This window comes from Macrobrachium nipponense, chromosome 38 (assembly GCF_015104395.2).
Source record: "Macrobrachium nipponense isolate FS-2020 chromosome 38, ASM1510439v2, whole genome shotgun sequence".
NCBI classification, from domain to species: domain Eukaryota; kingdom Metazoa; phylum Arthropoda; class Malacostraca; order Decapoda; family Palaemonidae; genus Macrobrachium; species Macrobrachium nipponense.
In genome coordinates, this window is record NC_061098.1 from 19,321,403 (window position 1) to 19,343,357 (window position 21,955).

General features: G+C 39.2%; 1 protein-coding gene and 1 pseudogene across 7 annotated transcripts in view; both read left to right on the top strand.

Moving 5' to 3' along the window:
- The window catches only part of LOC135209694 (nascent polypeptide-associated complex subunit alpha, muscle-specific form-like), a 58,638-nt pseudogene extending 49,929 nt beyond the window's left edge, over positions 1-8,709 (top strand).
- Positions 1-18,499, top strand: part of LOC135209693 (carboxyl-terminal PDZ ligand of neuronal nitric oxide synthase protein-like) — a 489,466-nt gene extending 470,967 nt beyond the window's left edge. For 5 of the 7 annotated variants that reach the window (XM_064242447.1, XM_064242448.1, XM_064242443.1 and 2 more), the window contains 5 exons: positions 9,831-9,981; positions 12,103-12,251; positions 12,552-12,767; positions 13,037-13,207; positions 15,318-18,499. In XM_064242447.1, the coding sequence (XP_064098517.1) occupies positions 9,831-9,981; positions 12,103-12,251; positions 12,552-12,767; positions 13,037-13,207; positions 15,318-16,025 (1,395 nt within the window). In that variant the 3' untranslated portion in view covers positions 16,026-18,499. Of the gene's footprint in view, positions 1-9,830; positions 9,982-12,102; positions 12,252-12,551; positions 12,768-13,036; positions 13,208-15,256 lie in introns of all 7 variants that reach the window. The other 2 variants (XM_064242449.1, XM_064242450.1) reach the window with 2 other exon arrangements.
- Positions 18,500-21,955: the final 3,456 nt, after the last annotated feature.

The window sequence follows — 21,955 nt, forward strand, 5'->3', positions numbered from 1 at the left end:
TTTCCTTTTGGAGCTTATTTTTGTAAAAGACAGCGTCACACTGGTATGGGGTTTCAGAGTTTGAACGCGGACAACACATATACAATGAAGAGATTTAATCAGGGACGTCTGTCTTGACTCCTTGTCATGGCATCGCGTTTGGCACCTGAGAGAGAGAGAGAGAGAGAGAGAGAGAGAGAGAGAGAGAGAGAGAGAGAGAGAGAGAGAGAGAGGTGAGTTTTGATGTGGTGGGTTTATTTTGGAGTACATCGTCGTTTATGACACATTATTAAGTTTTATGTAGGCCATTTTTTGAGTTGATGACAGTCATTGTGATTAGATAGAATATAAGTTTATGAACAATTAGAAAAATGACCTGCCTGAACTAGGAATTGAGAAATGTGAGAGCTCTCTCTCTCTCACACACACACACACACACACATATATATATATATATATATATATATATATATATATATATATATATATATATATATATATATATATTATGTGTGAGCTCTCCCATTTCCCAATTCCTAGTTCAGGCCGGTCATTTTTCTAATTGTTCATAAACTTATATATTCTATCTAATCATAACGACTGTCATCAACTCAAATAGCGTGTGCGCGTGTGTGTATGTAAGTGTGTGTATATGAAAGTATGCAAGATTTCTTTTGAAGCAGAGCCAATCGTCGCGGATCATAACTCTGTAAAACCTACTGCGGTTGACAGGTTTTGTCTTATGTATCGCCCCGATCTTATTTGTCACACCAATCAAATTTCCCTGACTGGCCGCCTGTCAAATCTGATGATGGCCCCGTCAAGAGTGTCGGTTGATTAACGGAGGATTTTCCCCCCCCCCCCCCCCCTTTTCCCCCCCCGCCCCCCCACCCCCCCCATTTTATTTATTTATTTATTTATTTATTTTTTTTTTTTTTTTGCTTGGCCGACAAAAATTATCTCCGTCGGAAACAAGAGATCTTCTGATTGGCAAAGCTGATTCGTGGTCAGAGTGCCTCCTCCTTCAATGAATCATATTTCCATTGATTGTAAGTAGGATGACGGTTGGGTGACCAGGGAATGATGGATGCTGTCTTTAGAATGTGTGACTGCACTTTATGAAGTCAGAGAGAGAGAGAGAGAGAGAGAGAGAGAGAGAGAGAGAGAGAGAGAGAGATAATAAATATTTACAGCAAATTATTTCTTCCTCAAGAATATTCTCTCTCTCTCTCTCTCTCTCGTCTCTCTCTCTCTCTCTCTCATCTCCTCTCTCTCTCTCTCTCGTCATTTCTACCACCATTATGTACTACAGATTTCATTATTATTATTATTATTATTATTATTATTATTATTATTAAGTCGGAGGCATCACCAAACTTTAATATTCAAACTGAATCCCAAGTAAAGGGACTCATATTTTTCTTATACTTTGGTATTTGCTAAAGTAAAAAATAAATGAATTAAAAAAAACCATCACGCGCTGTAACCTTGAGTTTCGCAGATGTCATCGTTCGTCTTTTAAGCAAAGCTCTAAAACAAGATTTTTATCCAGCAATAAATTTGTCGGTTTTTTTTTTATCTTGTTTTGTTTTTCTGTCTCTGCGTCTCTCATCAAGCCATTACTCCTCACTTCCTTATTCTGTTGTGATCTTACCTACTTTGTTTCCCCTTATCTTCACGTTTTACGCTTGTTACTTTCGCCAGTAATGTTTATTTATCTCTTGATTATTCGCGCTGTTCTTTTTTTTTTCTAATAAGCTCTTATCAACCGTCTTATTTTGCCACGTCTCATCCGTGTTCGTTTTATTATATATATATATATATATATATATATATATATATATATATATATATATATATATATATATATATATATATATATATATGTATATATATATATATATATATATATATATGTGTGTGTGTGTGTGTGTGTGTGTCTGTGTTTATATATATATATATATATATATATATATATATATATATATATATATAATGTAGTGTTCACTGTCATTAGCTTCACACTCCAACTGCAAAATAAATGGTCATCCTCGTAACCTGATTTGAATAAAATATCGTCCTTGATTTATCCATGCTGTTCTTTGTATCTTGTCCCATCCATAATTTTTCAACACAACATCGGCTCCCGACAGCCTTTCCCCCCCCCCCCCCCCCCCCCCCCCCCCCCCCCCCCCCCCCCCCCCCCCCCCCCATTCCACCCATGGCCTCTAACCCCACCAAACCCCCCATCGTGTAGCTGTTTACAGGTCGGCTAAGCCTAACATCCTGCCAAAAGAAGCTGTTCCGAAAATATCGGTAAGTGAGCCATTTTTACCTCAGGGCCGAAACTTATATTAGAATATGAGCTATTATTATTTTCTATCACCCTTGGAAACCATCAAAATGTTTTTTTTTTTTTTGGGGGGGGGTGGGAGGGGTGAGGGTCGGTTAGGTGGGGCGTGATTATCGCCTGGGGTAAAAGACTTCAACACGCGCCATTGGCTGAAGCAACAGGAGTTCGTACTTTCTTTTTTAGTTTGTTTATTTTCGTTGTTTTTGTTCCTCGTCGTCTCTTACACCAAGCAGTTAGGCGAGTTTTTTTTATTATTATTATTTTGCGAACGTAAGGCCCTTGTATTTTTCTTTCATCAAGTCATGTATGTGATATTTTAAGCCGTACGTTTTCAGTCTTTCTCTCCACACACACACACACACACACAAACACACACACACCACGCAGTAGAGGCAGTATAACGGTGCCATAATCCAGCATTCCTGGCTTGCACTAGTAAAGGGCCCTTATTTATGTATCTGTATAGTCTTGGTTATTTATCAAGAGTGCAGCTCAAAGCTCCTCAGCAAAGGGAATCCTAGGCGAATGGACCTCTCCTCCTCCTCCTCCTCCTCCTCCAGAAGGGGAGAGAAAGAGGAAGGTTTGACTGATTCCTCTATGGAGGAGGGGAGTGAGTGCCTTCATTTGAGGACTGATAGACAGGAAGGAGGGGACGTGGTACCAGAAGGAAAAGGGGAGGAAACAGAAGGACTGGAAAGGAATCCCTCGCCTCAACCGAAGGTGGAGGGTATGTGGAGGACTAGTGATCTCACTTGCCACAAAAGCTCCTCGGGACAGGGGACGGAGAAAGGGCCGGTGAAATGGGAGAGGAGTGATGAAAGAGGAAAAAGAACGAGAAAGTGGAGAGGAAGAGGGAATCCGACCTGTTTACAAACACTGCTTTTACTTGTATGCCAATAATTTTGCCTCGATGGGAGATGGTGGTTGCAGTAAGGAAGATAAAGTGAGAGAGAGAGAGAGAGAGAGAGAGAGAGAGAGAGAGAGAGAGAGAGAGAGAGAAGGTGGAGTAGCTGGCAGCTGTGACGTCAAAAGTGCTGCATGTGACTACTACCGTTTCTCCCCCACTTGAGATAGCGAGTTTGTTTCTTTATTTTTGCTTTTATATACTTGTCGTCTCCCGGTAGTTGGCAGTGGTTATCCATGGCCGTTTCATTTTGTTCATATTATTGTCAAATCGGTCTCTGCACATCACTTGTATGTATTCTCGGCAACAGCAAACATAATATCCTGCACTGTATGTGACAAGCACACAAAAATGGTCACTGGATCTGCAAATTTCTTTCCCACTAAGCCTTCATTCCTTACATTTCTTCCTTGAGTTTTTTTTTTACCATTTTATATCCACTCCAATGGTCCACTAGTAACCTGTTCCGTTCTGTCCCACCCTGATTCCTTGATATTATGCGGATAAATGCCTTTGTCCTACGCCATCCAAACTGAAGTTTGTAGTTTTCTTTGAATAGTGTTGTTATCTTGCAGGATGTCATTTACGTATGACTTGTGTCTTTATTAAGCTGTCTTACGCTCGATTCTATCGTTTGTTATGACTGGTGATGATTGCTTTTCTGTCATGTGTGGATTATGGTGAGTGCAATACTTTTTTTCCGTAAGATTGTGTGTGAGAGAGAGAGAGAGAGAGAGAGAGAGAGAGAGAGAGAGAGAGAGAGAGAGAGAGAGAGAGACCTACTTTGAACATTACTTATACCTCCCAGGAAAGCGTTATGCTGGTCTTGTCAGAATTATATGGAATTATGGAGTGATAATAAATCATACTACTCACAGTCTCTGTATCTCGAACAGTTCTTTTTTTTTATTGCTGTAGAAACGGTTATCTCCGTAACATCTACCACGGGCATATATGCAACTTGCACAAGCAACACTTCACAATGTTGATGCAGATGTTGATAGCAACGGCGTGAGTAGTAAGGACGAGGAAGTAGTGTATATGTAGTGTTCCTGGCCGTATTCCAAGTCCACCTCTTCATTTCTTATAGTTCTTTTTCTGTTTATTCCCTTCGCTGTTCTGTTACTTTCCTTTCTTGGGCCATTAGTCATATTCATCTTTTTTTTTTGTTACGGTTCGTTTTTTGAGGTCGAACTTTTTATTTTTTAATTTATTTTTATTTTCAATTCTTACTCAGCCAGTTAGAAGCTCTGAGTGAAGTGAAGCTCTGGGTGAAGTTCGTGTCGATTAAAATTGTTTTATTTATTGTATGTGTAGATATATTTTTTTATTGCCAATTCAATAAAAAAACGCGATTTATACAGGTAGAGGACACATTTTCAGTGTAGCGTCTACGTACCGAATGTCTTGAGTAGAACCATTACCTCTGCCTCCTCAACCCCCTCCTCGATCTTCAAGGAAAAGGAGGATGGGCAAGAGGGGCAGGGGTATCCCCCCCCCCCCCTTCGCCAATTGCGTGAACAAGGGGATTGTTTGGCAACAGACCTGCCTTCCCTCGCGTCCTCAGTCATCTGTTGTTTTTTAGTAGCTTTCTTAAATTTATTTTTATTTTATATTCTTTTGTCTTCCGTTTCTCTGTTTTCTTAAGGTAAGTTTTTTCCGTCTTTTTTCATTCCTAATCTCCTGTCTTCCATTTCCATTTTTATAGAGGGTTATTGTAGTATGTGGCGAAGTTAAAATCGTTGTCTACTTATCTCCACAGGTTCCTCTTTGTAGTTTTCGTATCTGCGTATTTGTGTTTTACCAGTGTCCTTACAATTCAGATCCATTAGGTTTATAGCAATCAGTTACAATATTTATTACATGGTTAGATTCCTATAGTACCGCAAGATTTTGCCCAGAGAGAGAGGCTGCATTGAAGTCTACGGGAACAGATATCCACATTTCATTTACTGGCGCTTTTCTGAAAAAAGCTTCGGCCTTCTGCAGGAGGCTGGTGACCAAAAAAATAGGGCTTAAGATGCTATTTCTTATATTGTGGCCTTTTGTATTTTTTGGAATTTTGACGGAAGAGCAAGTAAAGCCTGATTACAGATATATATATATATATATATATATATATATATATATATATATATATATATATATGTATATACATATATATATATATATATATATATATATATATATATATATATATATATATATATATATATATATATATATATATATATATATCGAGCTACAATGTCCTTTAATATCTAATTCGCTCTACCTCGGAATTAATATATTTTCATATATGCTTAACCGAAGGGGTTTAATTTTTTCTCGATAATAGATTTGCCTGGACCAGGGCGCGAACCTATGGATCCTTTCAAACCCAGGAACGTCAGTGAAGCTTTACCTACTACACCACCGCGAGAGGTAGGTAAAGCTTCACTGACGTTCCTGGTTTGAAAGGATCCATAGGTTCGCGCCCTGGTCCAGGCAAATCTATTATCGAGAAAAAATTCCCCTTCGGTTAAGCATATATGAAAATATATTAATTCCGAGGTAGAGCGAATTAGATATTAAAGGACATTGTAGCTCGATATATGTATATGAATCACGGAAATGTGATATGACTTTTATATATATATTATATATATATTATATATATATATATATATCTATATATATATATATATATATATATATAATATATATTTGATATTTGTCCATACGTCTATAGTATATCTTACTTGCCGAAGAATATAAGAAAAAAATCTGTTCAGCCTCTATTCTCTTCCTCCAGATTTTGTCGACTTCTATCACATTTGCGGTTTGGGGACGGTGATTAGTCGCTGTCAAACCCAGAAAGGGTTGACGAGGTCATCGTAAACAAATGAATGTCTCAGCAACAGAAGCTGGATGACTTATTTGTCGCGCTTTGGTCGAAATTAATCGTTCGTGAGAGAGAGAGAGAGAGAGAGAGAGAGAGAGAGAGAGAGAGAGAGAGAGAGAGAGAGCGAGGAGGGTCATTGCTTTGCCCCTCTTAATGTATGGCGTCTGTGTTATTGCAAATATTGATGTATATCAATTTCAGAATAGCGTTCGTATTACATAAACTGGTGATCTTATGAGTTTCTGGAATAACAGGGATCAAAACAAGTGATGTGGTTATGAATCATGCTTTCGTTGTTGTCATTTGGTTTGCCTCTTGTTGGCACCTCGCATCAAGTTGTTTTAAATCCTGTTGTTGTTGTTGTTGTTGTTGTTATTGCTGCTGCTGCTCTTCGCCAGTTGGTGGAGTACAAACCCCAACAGAGTGGCATAAAGGCAGTGCCAGTGTTAGGTCAAATAGAGAAATACAGGGGGTTGGGAGGCAGGGGAAGTGCCAAAGAAAAAACTTCTTTACGTTGGCACTGATAAATGAACTATTAGCTCACTGCTTAGTTTAACCGCTGCTGCCTCCCCTCCCTTCCTAAGTTGATTTAGTTTTCATTTCGTGGGTCGTTTGTTCAAGTTGCTTTGTTTATATGAGGAGGAGAGTTTGTTCGTGGTCGACTAGATTTGTCTCAAAACCTGCCCATTGTATGAAAAATATTTTCGGAGTCCATGTAACAATTTTCTTATGCCTGTGCTTTATTGAATATTTAAATATCACTTTTTTTTCCTCTTTATAAGAACTCATTTTCTCTCATCGAAGAGAATGACAGGGAAAACAGTGCCTTACTGGTTGTGAACTTGCTTGTTTCAGGAGAGACAAAGTAGGGTTCTAAATGGGCCAGAGTTATAAGAATTCTACCAACATGAACTCTTACATATCCAGACAAATAATGAAGCTCATATTATATGACTCTTGAGATCATGTTTCTGAGTGAATAAGTTAAGTGTTCGTGAAAGCCTCCAGTGACTTACGCAAGAAATGATCAGGATTTTCTTCTGTATCTCACTCCATCATCTCTACTCTCCGTGCAGTCCTTGTTGCTGATGCTGTCTTCCCAAAAGTGACTTCCCTTACAGTCTGAGTATCTCCATAGCTTTTGTACCTTCTCGATTTCTCTCCCCCCCTCCCCCCCTCCTCCTCTCCCTTTTTGTCTCTACCCCCTTCCCTCTCAAGAGTAGGAACACAAGATTGAGTGACATTAGGGGAGGTCATTCCCCCTCCCCCTGCCCCAGGTGGCGAAATTAAGGTGCTAGTGAGTAAGAGTGAGTGGGCAGGTGATGGTGAGGGGCGCGTGTCGGGGGGCGTAGGGACCCCGCCATGAAGTCGGCCAGGTGTTGGAAGAGGCTCGGTGAGAGGACACCACCCCCCAGGCCTGTCGCCGCCGCCGCCCCCACTCCCTCTACACCACCCAGTCCCCCTCCTCCGCCATGCTGAAGCAGCCGTCGGGGGAGACAGACGCCAGTATGTGCGTCCCGGACGACCGCCCTCGCAAGAAACTCTCTTTCCGCGACCCGAGGTGGTCACCCCCACCAGGAATGGTGGTCACCCTGCCGCCGCCGCCGCCGCCGCCGCCGCCGCTGCTGCTGCTGCAGCAGCTGCTGCTGCCGCCTCCCAAAGACACTCCGTCCTCCTTCACCCCCACCCCAACCCCCACTCCTCCCACCCCGCCCAACATCATCCCCAGCAACATCAGCATCATCACCATCAGTCCTCCTCACACTATAATACCCGACACACATTGGCACGCCCGCACAGCATTGCCGGCATCGTGGGTTTGGGTGGGCTGAGCGCCCTGGGTGGTGTGGCCGGGGTGGCCAACCCTGCCTCCGTGCCCGGGACTCAGTGCGTCACTTCGCCAGCGACAGTCTCCGGGGTTACCTCTATGCTGGGCAACCCTGGGTTGTTGGGTCCTGTTAACATCCCCGGGGTTTTGGCTGGCCCTGTGACGCCCATACTCACGCCACCCACAAGTCCCACCCATACGGCTCAAACTGTCACCACCCCATCCACGCCCAGAGCCCTTCCTGCCAGCTTACCGCCGACGCCGCCAGTCAGCAAAGTGTCGCCGTCTCATCCCCCGACGCCCACGACGTCGACCAAACCGATCACCACCAACCCCACCTCCCCCGTCCCGAAGAGGTCTCCCGTCCAGCCTCCTTCATCACCCACCTCCAAGATGTCGACTCACCCGCAAGCGTCCAAGGGACCCCTTGGCAGCAGCTCGTCGGCGACTCCGTCGTCGGGAAAAGGCTCTGGTGGAGGAAGTCAGCCTCCGTCGTCCCCCACGGGGAAGGCTCTTCCGCCCACTGGCAGCCTCAAAGCAGGTGGTGGTGTGGTGGTGGTGGTGGCGGCAGCGCGCAGGCCAAAGCCCCGAAACCCGCCTCCCGGAATAGCTCCATGAAGAAGCAGAAGCCGTCGGCGTTTTCTGGCGTGCACCAGGCCGTGACCTTCTTGACGGAACGCGGCGCCAGCGTCGTCAACGGAGGTCGCGCGCGGTCCGCCCAACCCGAACACCGCACGACAGTCAGTCTTGAAGATGTTGATTTGGAGGTAAGTGATGTTGCATCTTTCTGTTGTAGAATGCTGTACACGATGCCCATAAGGGCGAAGCGAAGGAACAGGTACGGTATTGTTTTCATTCACGTCTTATACTATGTTGTCAGTCATCTCATGTCTGCATATGAAGGTGAGTTACACGTAAGAAGTAGTTTAAAACGGTCTTTGTTCCTTGTATACGAAGTTTTCATTTACATTGCGTATGTATACATGATATATGAATATGTATATATATGTGTGTACATATATGTGTGAGTGTGTGTGTGTTTATGTAAGTACACGTGTGTGTGTGTGTGTGTGTGTGTGTGTGTTTGGCCAACTTGGTAGAGTGTATAATCAAGGAAAGAGAGCAGTTCGAGTTTATCTCGGATATTTCTCTTTCTTCAAGAAATGAAAGGATTTAAAAATACTCATAGTAGCATGAGTCTTAAAATGGAGAAACATATTTAAAGATAAAACTGTGCAGATTCCCGAAAGCGACCTGTACAGTTTCATCTTTAAATACAATGTACATATACATAACTGTGGATTTGTTTCTTCAATAAGAGGATTCTCCATTATGTTGGGGTAGGATAACGATTTGATGAACTTCTATTTCAAAAGGAAAACAGCTGTTAACACAAATTGTTATTTTATGTTTTGTTGTGTTTCCATGGCATGATATTATTAAAACTTAAGTATTAAATGAGGGAAACAAGAAGATTGCAAAGTTATGTATGATCGTGACTGAGGAAACATGCCTGCGTTTTTTTGCGTGTTTTCCTAAATATTGCAATACGAGTTCAAATACAAATATACTTTTAGCAACTTGCAGCATCAGCTAAAAAGTAAACCCATAATTAATCATATTATGGCAGAGTAGACCAGTTTGAATTATATTTTGGGTGTTTGAGTAATATTTCTGCATTTATTTGTGTAGATTGTTTTACCAGATAATAATAAATCTGTTCGTAACCCCCATTTCATCCTTGTCTTGGCACGTGTTCGATGAAATAAATATAACTATTCTTTCATTTTAAATTCACTCCATTTTACCAAGTTTTCTTCGTCTTCATATTAGCTGCGCAAGACGAAAATCTCACTTCCTTTCTTTTCTGACGTCTGCACAGAGCCAGGCGATGAGAATAGTGAGGACAGTAGGGCAGGCCTTTGAAGTTTGTCACAAGATCTCCATCAAAGACACACCTCCTTCGCCAGAACCTCCTGAAGATGAGGAGAGCGAACACGGTTCCGACGCCTCCACTGATAAACCCAGGAAAGGTAAATATAAAAAGAATAATAATAGTTGTAGAGAAGTGCTTAAACGTAAGGCTAAGTCTATAAAGTAACTGTTTTAGCAATTGAAGTTTTGGGGCCAACATAAAAGGTAACTGAAAAAATGCTAATAACTTGAAAAAAGAGTGTTCATTTTGAAGAGCTGCTGGATATCTTATGAATGTATGTTTTTGTAGCTTTTAAATCCTAATAACTGTATGGAGATATTTGTTAAACTTAATGTTTATGCAACAAAGAAATTACTCATTGAAATACATATGTTTGAATATATGTATGATGAAAGGATTAAGTCGATAAACTTATAGAAAAGGAACTGCAGCGTTAAGGTTGTTGCATTAACGGTTCCGGTCCCGAAACGGGCATCTTAAAATTAACTCGGGTTACAAAAAATATTCACATTTTAACATCCTTATATATTTTGTATTGACCTGAAAGATCTTGCCTTTTCATCGGATGCCAAGGTTGTAATAGTTTTATCTTGAATGTTTCTGTATGCGTATGTCTGGCCACGAGAGCTTCCATGTAGTTCGTAAGGGGGGTTTGTGGGGGTGGGGGGGGGGGGGGGGGCTGAGTCAAGGAGTTTGGCAGGGTTTGCAGATACGCTATACCTGCTTCTGCCAGTTTTTCATAGCGTTGATGGAAATAACTCTCGGAGCGTCATAAGCGTATGCTAGCCCTAGAGAAATGACATCGTTGCGCGTTTTTTTCATGATAAACCTATCACTATTAATATTTGTTATCGTTCACATGCGGAACAAACGGTAGGTCTTTACGTATGGGGAAATTTGTAGCGCAGCTGGATCGATTTCCCCTTACTTACGTCAAGACCTCAGGTTTGTGATTTATGAAAAATACAAATTGATTAAAGATTTGTCATTTGAAGGCCAAACAAGTCACTCGGCATCTTATTGTTATAGAGAAAAGTTTCAGTAAAATATTTATATAATTGCATTATGAATTTAATTTTTTTCCACTTACGTAACTGGTTCTATTGAAACCATGGTTAAACTTTGCTGTGATTTAAATGTTAGTTTCCTTACTAACATCATAGTAAAACAGTGGAGTGACTCATACATTGCTTCGCTCAGTTTTAACTCTATGCTAATATCATACAGTGCTGTGAATCCCAGTTATTTGTGCACGATGAACACTCACAGAAAATAAAAAAAATATGCCGGTCGTTACTTTCAGAGAGAATGTTAAATTTCACCGAAATATTCAGATGTGTTTATTAGTAGTCCCGGGGATGAACAGAATTTAAATCTTAGATGTTTTTATCCATTGCCCTAGAATCTACCACGTTTAGTGTGATTTTTTTCCCTCGTGCCCTATAATTATTACGTTCCCAGTCTGCCTTAGATCTCACTTGAACTGAACCACGTTGTTGAACGTTTCTTTTAGGGAACTTATAAAATCAGTACTCACGGAGATTTATATTATATAGCGTTTTTGTGTTTTAACAAACTGCACAATGTCAAACCGAGCATGTCGATCGTTTGTAGGGCAATTTATTCCGGTTACGTTCGACGGAAAGAGTGACTAGGTAGGTAGGTTCTGTATATTGCAGTTTATTTCGACGTCATTTACATTTGGTTGAATTATGGAAACCACTTTAATTTTCTTGAAAGGGTCACGCATTTTCATGTCAGTTTATTTTCTTCCCGTATTCTGAGAAGATAAGAAAAGTGTGCAGCTTTCGCTGTTGAAGGTGTTCATGTGGAAATTGTTCAATTTGTTAAGATAAGATAATGTGTGTGCCAAACATTTTATATCCATCTTTTGCCGATGTCAGACGTCATCTTCAAACAAGTAGGTTTCCCGAGCCTGACCAGTGACTTTTTCTTGATCATGACAAGTAGTGCTTCTCTACAGTTGGTTTCAGACTATAGCCTCGAAGAACTGCGTTGATCTTTGGGGATATTATTCCCAGAGGTTGACCGTATTGTAAATTTTATAGAAACTGATTTTAACTTATTTTTAGTTTTGATAATTAATGTAAGTTTCAAGGGGTCGCACTTTACCAGTTATACAAAGTATCAAAACATGGGATGTAAGATCTTGCACATCTGTGTCCTAATATCTCACCTTTGTTCCTCGTTGTTCCAGATCTCTTAGACACTGAGAGTGCCCAGGAAGACCTGGTGACTCTGTCTCCCTCTGACACAGTCAATGAGGACTCCGTAGAACTCCTGCCACAGCGACCCAACAAATTAGAACCCCTTGCACCTCCTGTTGGATCCGATATCTTAACAAAGGTAGGCGATGGTGGATTTCAGGTGCTGATTACGTCTGATATGAGGCCTTATTTGTTTATTTATTTATTTTTTTTGCATTATCCTGAATATTGACACGGTTAGATTTATAGTAAAGTTATTTAAAGTAATGGATCCTATTCGTATTTGGGACCCTTCACAAGTGTCACAAATGAAATATCCATGTTACAGTAAATGTTAGTTCTTGTAAGTTTCAATATTTGTTAGATTTAAATGGAACCGTCAGGAGTTTTTGAATGTTAATAACAGTACACATCCTAACAGTTTCCTTCATTATTGCAGGGTACTGGAGAAACCTATGCCTCACCTCTAAGTGAGCCCCTACCCACAGGCGACACCTTACCACTTGCAGGGACACCTCTCTCAGTGCACCATGAACTTCAGCTGCTAAGAGAACAGCTGGAGCAGCAGCAGCAACAGACACAAGCAGCAGTATCTCAAGTACATTTATTAAGAGACCAGCTAGCAGCAGAAACTGCTGCCAGGCTTGAAGCTCAGGTACTTTTCCCTGTTGTGTAGCATCGTCTCTAAAACCATTTTTTTGCTCATTTTCCCTTTACAATTCTTCGTGTGAGCACTTTCCATTTTAATTGTGTTGTATTATACCCAATGTAACAAACTTTGGTTGCTTGATTTCACGAGACGTAATTAGATTTCGGATGTTAATTTCTGAATTGAGTTATGTCTTACCTAGACTGATTTAAATCTAAAATAAACCCAGCGACTCATCTGTTAGCGTTAGTCCTCTCATAAACGTAATATTTCAGGCTCGCACTCATCAGCTGTTAGTGCACAACAAAGAACTGTTGGAACACATCCAAGCTCTTGTACTTCAAGTTCGTGACTTGGAATTGAAGCTGTCGGGGAGTGGGTTGGTAACTGGATCTGGGGCTGCAGCAACTCAGCTGATTCCATCTCCTCCAGAGATAAAAACACAGGTATGACTCTTACTTTTCTTCGTATGGTCCTTAAAGAAAGCCCATGCAGTGCAGTATATATTCCTTGTAACTATACAATAGTGAAGTTTGGTTTGTTATGAAACACAGTTGTTCATCAGAATATGCACTTTTAATATTGTTTACTGTTCAGAAGTAGAAAATTGGTGTTTTTTTTTAAAGCTTGCTGTTTCATTTTTGTTTTAAGTTGCAGGTAGCAGCAATGCTTATTTTTATGTATTCTTTAATGATAAATCTTAATGCACCATGAGAAAAGATTTGTTAGTAACCAGTGGTATACTGTACAGTAACGTTTTGAGGTTACTGTTTAGTGATAATTATTATGTAGTTAGGGCCGCGTTAAAATTACATCAAACATTGTGTACTGTAAGTCTTTAAACTGTACAATAGTGTTGCCTGCCTTAAATACTGTAATTGTTATAGGAAAAAATGACATTGTCAAGGTATGTAAGTCTTTTAAAAGTATTAATTCGGAGCAAGTGGGAATTTAGAAATAGAAAGAAGTTATTTTACACATTTCATAGAAATTCTAATAAGTGTTTCCCGTTTACCACTGAAATGTGTCCTTTTCTAGCAGCTATAAGTGTGCACCAAATACACCTTCATGTGATAATTATTCTGATAATTATTTTGAATCTTAATAAAAGCTTGGTAAGGAAGAGCTTTTGATAAGTGGTCATTGTCAGTTTAAATTCGATATCATTTGCACGTTTATTGTTCACCACATATTTTTGTATTTTGCATAATTTATCCGTTAAAACTCATATTAACTTTGATCACTGTTCTTATTACTTTATGGCTTGCAAATTTGAATAATTATAAAAGAAACTACATTCCATATTGAACATGCATGTCAGTCTTTTAATAAGGTTAAACTTTATATGATTAATCTGAAAATATACATACCATAAGTGACAATTTTATTACAGTATAAGAACGTGCACTTTGCATATGCATATGAAAATATGCATTTAATTTCTTTACCTCACTGTGCAAACTTTATTTGGTGATGATTCACTTGAGAGCACTTTTCACCTGAAAAGAGAGACAGGGGAAATAATAAATTTAACTGTCTTATCAGTTTATCGCCCACAACTTCTAAACTGTTCTAAAGCCCTCGTATGCAGATACGTATCTGGGCAGGCAAGACTATTTTACAGTTCTGAGACAAAAACAGACAATGTCAGTTTAATATTGTAAGGTCATTAAGAGCTGGTCAGATTTTTTTCCTCTTTTTCATTTTTGTAGATGCCTTAGATCCTTTTAAGTAGGTAGTTGTACCTCATTGTGCTACTGATGTTGTTCTACCTCTGTATTTAGAAGTTATCTTACTCTATATTGTTGTTCTAAATTAGCATGTAAAATTTTGTTCACTGCTGTACTTAAGGCACAGTGTATTACATAATACAAAATTTTTTCCAAGCTCCTTCCCATTAGATATTTCAGATACACAGTCACAATATTGCATGGATAGTGCTGTAGATGTTTTCATACTAGGTATTGTGTAAGCATTTAGAACTACGGTACTGTATTATTGCATTACCTAGGCTCCTTTAGTATAATGTGGGTATAATAAAGTGCAATATTTGCAGCATGAACATTCTCCAGTTAAAATCTGTCATATTGAAAGCTGTAAGGAGGCCTATAAATATGTATGAGAATCCTTCTCAGGCATGTGTTGTAGAAAAACTTTGTTAGAAGAAATCAGTAGCATAATTTTTGAAAGATTGATAGTTTAGCAATATTTTTTTCTGTATCCAAATTAAATATGTTGATACATAAATGTATTTTCAAAGTGAAGTAAAAATTGAAGTACATGTTGCATGATATTTTTTGTGCATATATCCTTAGTTTTGAATTATGTTTTGTCTTGTAATGCTAATTTTACATTAAATGTAACAAAACTAACTGCTGTGGTAGAGCCTAACAATTGGCCTTCAACACCAGTACCAGATTCAAAGGGATTTCACAGAAAGGCTCTGTTTCTTGGTATTGAAGTCTGCATGGCTCAGTAGTGTCCTTTGTTTACAGAAGCATGGTGTGTAAGTGGCTGTCGCAGCGACCGGCCAACTCATATTCTCTCTCTGGCCAGCTCTTGGTGACCACCGGTACCAGCCCTGACCACAATAGTCGGCTAGCTGCAGCGCTGGATCTGGGGGGCTTGGTGTCCCTCTACCACACCCCACCTCCTCCTCCTACTCCATCTCCAAGTAATTTTCAACAGCCTTTCCTTTTCCCCCCATCTCCATCCAATTCTGCCACTTCCCTTCTTGCTGGGCTTCAGCTTCCGACTGGAGTATTTCAGGAGCCCAGTTCTGTCCCCCACTCCCGTGAACATTCTCCTCGGGTATCATTAGCAGCAGGAACACTAATACATCCATTGCCTGTTGGTAATGAAGGAAATAATGCTGGGGAGTTAACCCTGGCCGTTCCTCGACAGGAACCTCACCTGAACCCCAAAATCCAAGCCTTGCCTCGTCCCCGGGGAAATCAGCGCTATGATGAATGCAGCAGCACGCCTTCTTTGAGTAGTGAGAGCGATCCCAAACGTGACAGCAGTGGACAGTCTTCTGGAGAGAGTGTAACACAGGCAGTTGCACAGCTGTATGCTATGGAACCTCAGCGTCTGGCCCAGGTACCAGAAGATGCAGTCACTCTTGGTCCTTATGGGCCAACACCCCTTGGCACTCCACGGAATCTGAATGGTCCTATAACGCGCACAGCTAGTGAACGAGTCTCTCGACAGGAGACCTTAGCCCAGCTCCAACGTCTTGCATGGGCCAGGCATACAACAAAATGAGACTTGCTGTCTTTGAAAGCAGTACAATTAACAAAAGACATAGTAAAAACAGTGTCACAATAGTTTATACATATACTGTTAAAACACTTAAGTAACAGATGATCATGACAGCAGATTGTGCCACAAGTTAAGTACTTTAGGGGTGATGTATTGTGTAATGGACATACATACGGGTGGTTATGTGGGGCATATTGTTTTGGGCATAGTTAGAATGGGTTGCTAGCACCACCTCAGACTGCACCCCTTTTAAACCTGTGATAACAGTTCAGTGTCTCAGAATGTTTGTGTTGTGTGTAATACTTGAGAAGTACATAATGTGAAACAGTCCATTACTGATTTCCTCTGAACCTGTGTGCAGGACAAATAATTTCCAGTAAGAGTGAAAAAGATGTAAAATGTATTGAGAGTTAAAAAAAGCCAGTCACTTCTTACCTATAAGCAGCCTCTCCTTTTAGTCTTATTAAATGTAAGTATGGTAATGTATTATAATTAAGATATTTAATCTAAGTTTAGAGACAGTAATTGAGTCTCCATTATGGGTGAATCTATTGTGAACTCATATTACGTGTCAAGTGGAAAGTAGTTTTGCCCATGGACTCATGTCTCCAAGAGTGACCTAAGGAATGTTCAGAGTTGTCATACTCAATGCCATATCATCTGTTGCCTGACGGGGACCAGATAAAGGTTATAGCACCCTTATTAGTCATGTCACTGGCAACGCTGTATATCACCATCATTATTCCTTGTACATAGTACCAGTCCTAGATTAAGATACACCTTCCTGTATATTTTTACGTATTGCTTCAGAGCTCAGCAGAAGACAAATCAGACCAGTAAAATACTACTGTAATTTAAGCATAAGAATCTGGAATCTCTAGTGACCACTACATTGTACATAATGACTGTTTTCTTCCTCCTTTTTATGGGTTTTCAGTACAGTACCTTGTGAATGTTATTCCCTCCAGCATTTCATCTTGTGTATTTATTTGTCATTATTTTATTTACTGTAACCTTCATGTCATCACTTTAACAGCATCGATGACTTCTTTAGTTATTGTGCCAATTCAGTGCCAAATGCTTGGAGACAGAATGTGTAACGTAACGCTATGCATGCTGTTCATTCACTTCCTGTTCAAGCAATAGTTGATGTTGATGTGCTTGTAACTGACATCCCTGTAAGTGCATAAAGTGCTCAGAAACGCTGTCATTTTCAGTATGAATTTTTGAGATACTGAAGACTGATTACTTGATACTGGAAACTCTTTCTGTAAATACTCTTGGATGATATTAAAATGGCAGAAGAGGAGCCATAGATGTTCACACCTGCACACCAACATCAGAGCAAGGTACTACTTTAAGTCAGCATAATTTTATTTTATTTATTTTTCTTTTTTTCTTTTTGTTTATTCAATGAGCTAGTCTGATTTTAGTTTGTAGTGGCTGCTCTCCCTTGTCACTTTAGCCAAATTACATAAGCATAGAGGGATCATGATGCTTGTTATATTTTTTGAGAATGCCAGTTCAGCCTTCGCTCTCCTACTGGTTTAGGAGGGATTGCAAGGTTATAGACTGTGTGGCTTGTTAATGTAGAAGTTACAAAGGAGAGGATTAGTTTAACTAAAACTCCATATGTGATGTTCGTTTCAACAATCATGTTGGCTAAATTGTAGAGATGCTTAGTTATCCCCTTTTTTATTTAGCTAGAAATGTAGAACTACCACTACTGTTGTGAGCTTTAAAAAAATTTTAGCACATAATTGTTTGTCCCATGTAAATCTAACCTTGATAAGTGCTAACTGTCCCTTTGTTTTATCATAAAATAACGGTACAACTATTTGCCACATCCATCCAAAGCGTCACAAATAGTTTTATGTGCAACTAATGTAACTGATTTTACTTGAAGCATAGTTCCTCTTAAAGGTATATCTCCTTTAATGGACATCAAATTTAGTAGATCCTGACTGACAGCTGATGTATTATTAAGTACACATTTTCCTTTTAACGTAAACTGTTATATTACTTTATTTGCATTTGTTGAAATTTGAAGTAGAACTACATTAATATTTATAAAGTCCATTTTATTGCCGAAATAGTGTAGTTCAGAATAAATACTTTTCAATGTGGCAGATCAACAACGTGGTCACTGAATTCACCTAGATCAATTATGAGTTTCAACCTGCTAAAATACCTTTGTATCCTAATGTCACATATCTAGAAGCCAGAACCTCTAGTTTATGTACAAATACTGTTATGTAGAACTTGACCTTCTAGTTTTGAAAACAACTCCTGAAGTGAAAGGCGAGAATTATCTTATTTTGTAATGGTATACTGTATAATATGAATAAAATGAATGACCTCTCCTTCATTGTTGTTTCACACTCTGTACTGTTATTTGTTAATGAGATGTCCAGATGTCTGTACTGTACTTAAGATTTTTTTTTCATCTATCCTTCAATAAAATTATTTCCGGATAATTTCTACATCATTTAAACCTTTGAATATTGATCATATGTAGAGTCATTTACGAAAGTATTTGGCTACTAGATCCCATGGGTATTTAATGCACTTATAGTCAAAATGCCTTGAATTCACTACTTAAGAAGATGATTTAATATGAGGAAAAAGAAAATGAAAGTCCTCCTAATATGTATTCGTTTATTTCTTAGTTGTATCTTGTATGTGCATCATTACTACATGTTAACACTGAAAAACACATATGCTTGCCCCTAATTGAGATATAAAAGTAGCATATTTTTCTGCTGTTATACAACCACTCACTTTTCATAAGAACAAACTATATTTAATGAAATAGTGCCATCCCCTTAAAGATCAAAATTTTACATGATTTTACACCAAAGATTATTCACGGGAGTTCTACTAACTCATCCTTCAAGGTCCCCAACTTATGGCTGGGGATCCGTTCCTGAGCCGCGCCACAAGCTGATTTCCGCCGTAAGTCGATTTTTACCTTTAACGGCTCATACGACGCTGTAACTTGATGATTGGTGCTACAAGTTACAGTGCCATAAGCCCCATTAACTTTATGACTATTCTTGAAGTTAACACGTCTCAATGGTGTCGTAACTTGATGACCATCGAGGTACAGCGCTGTAAAACACTGTTAATGGTGCTGAAAAAGCGCCGTGAGATAGTATTCCCTGTATGTCGGTGGCGCACCAAACATATTTCATATTTACTACAAATTATTGATCTTGGATGCGTAAAGGAAAAATATACACATTACACTAAAACGTTGTGTTACCTTTGACAGGGGTTTTTGCTACTGTATTCCACCATGATTCCAACAAAACTGGGTCCAGTCCAACAGTAAAGTGGACGGCTTTTTTGTGCCCCATCCCTTAACTATGGAACTTTTATGTAATTAGTGTCTTGTATGTGAACACACACACTTCTTGGAAGGAGATGGCGCTGTATAGGTACAGAGTTCCGCTTTCTCATTAACCTCTTAGGGGTGGGGTTACAAGCCCTGTGTCCTTTTCCTTAATTCCAGAAAATTCTGGTACAGTATCTACTTGAAGCCAGGTGACAGGTGAGCTATAGGCCGAGAGCAATCCACGGAACCAGGAAACATGTAACTAGCACTGAACCACTGATTGTTCCTGGTAAGGATGTGCTATATACAGTATGCCTAGCCTAGGCACCATAATTCCCATGGGCCTGAGATGCATAGCCTTCAGTCTTCCACCCTTCGTTCATTCCCTTTGCCAACGTGACTGCTCAAGTAGTACACCATTTCCTGCTCAAGTTGAAGAGTAAATGCTTTTAGTAAGCCATAGATTATGGAAGTTGGATATAATGGTTTTGCTTTTTGCCTCTGCCAATTTACAAAAGGAAATCTTAATTCCATGACTTGATCAGTCCCCAAAACTAATGTTACTCTTTGGCCCACCAAACTGCATGAAAATCATTATTAAATTTCAGAAATACTTTGTAGACTGCCATACAGACCAACGAGTAAACGTTTGCAAAAGGGTTTGGGTGCTTTTATAAATATTTTATTCAATAGGACACAAAGTAAATTCAAATTTATGTAATAAATCACGGCTCTGTTTATAATATTAAAAGGAGTGGTTAGAAGCAGAATAAATAAAATTAGGAAAAAACAGAGAAGTATACAAAACTACATTAAAAGAAATATAATTTTCACTACCAAAAATGGTAGATACAAACTTTGACAAATTTTCAGTACAGTACATGATGAAGACATCGCAAACTATAGTTTACCTGTCTCATGAGGATATGGAATTTACGCACACTAAAATGAAGTTAAGTAATAAACAACACAGAAAATACAGTACGTTTATGGAAAATGTGTGTTGTTACGTATAATTTAATATGAACTTTAAGGATACTGTACTATGGTTTTGATTATTCTTGTTTTTGCAAGGTTGGAAATGGGACAGTAAACTAATTAAGAAAGTTTCATCTAAAGGAAGAGGAGGATAAAATGGACGAAATTGGGGCTCGGATTAAAAACAGGTAGGCAGAGGGAGTACGAAAGCTAACAGGAGGATAGCAGGATAGAATGACATAAGCATGAGACTGACGGAACAAGGAATTGAATGTTATGATGATAAGTAGAAAGAGATTGAGGTGCAGTTGCAGGACATAATATCATATACAGGTGTACAGGGACTGGTAGAGAAATCAAATGATAGAATGAAGGTAAGTAATGAAGATAGAGGGGTAAATGTGAAACAGTTCCGTTATTTATAATATTACACTCTTCTGTCAGCTGAATTGCTGACCTTCTCAAAAGCATTCTAATTTCGTTATCTTTAGATATAGTATTAGTTTATTATATGTTGCGTAGTTAATTTTTTATATTCAATTGTAGACGAAGTGTATCGTAGAGAACGATAGTTGTCAGACGCCACCGGAATGACAATTTGGAATCCAGCTGCTGTACTGTTTCGGCCATGGAACAATAAACATGGAACTCCGCCTCGCAACCCTTAACATTAACTTTTCCTCAACGAGGTTGAAATCTGTTGAAATTTCAGCAATGGACAGCCAGATGAATATGTCTTCGATAATGGGACCCAGATTCACCGGTCACACCACGAATGGTGAAGGTATCCAGTCTGGACCTCAAGGAAGGTAGGTGCTTAACGTGACCTTGTTGGGGGAATGTTCCCTCCATTAGGCTTAATATCTGTTCCGTGTCTAATAATTTATAGGGTTGTAAGTCAAGGTTTACGACTAATAAAGTGCTGATAAGAACATAACCCATTTGCTTAGGTACGGGTTGACCCCCATGGGTAGCAACTTAGATTTATCCTTTTTTATACTATAGTAGTAAATCCCCAAACAGAGTTGCTATTGAAACTACTATACCTATTAAACTTTAAATTCAAAATGAAAACTACTGTAAAATAGATAAATTTATACCAAATCACAAGCTCCCTGGTATGAATTGGAAAGTCCACTTCAGTAGGCTATGTAACCAGTCGGCCAATCGCGTTAGACTTGCCAAACTAAAAGTGTATTACCTAACCTAACCTAGTCGGATAATGTTCTTTTCCGGTCCGAACATCCCTACTCGATTTTATATTTATATTTAATTTTCTAATCTTCATTATATATATATATATATATATATATATATATATATATATATATATATATATATATATATATATATATATATACATACAATACCTAGGGTAAATGACTGATCAGTGATATAACAGCCACCGATCCCAGAATGAGGCCACCTTCCTGAAAAAGTACTTGAATTCGCTGTCATGAGATGTAGCCCTTCCTGGCAGCACACAGAAACCTCTCGAAGTAAGTGTTTTCTCCTAAATTACGAAATAACATAATTCAAGCTCTTATTCGGGAATTTTACCGCGTTCCAAGAGAGGTGGCCGCTATGTCGCTGTTCGGTCATTTACCGTATACCACAT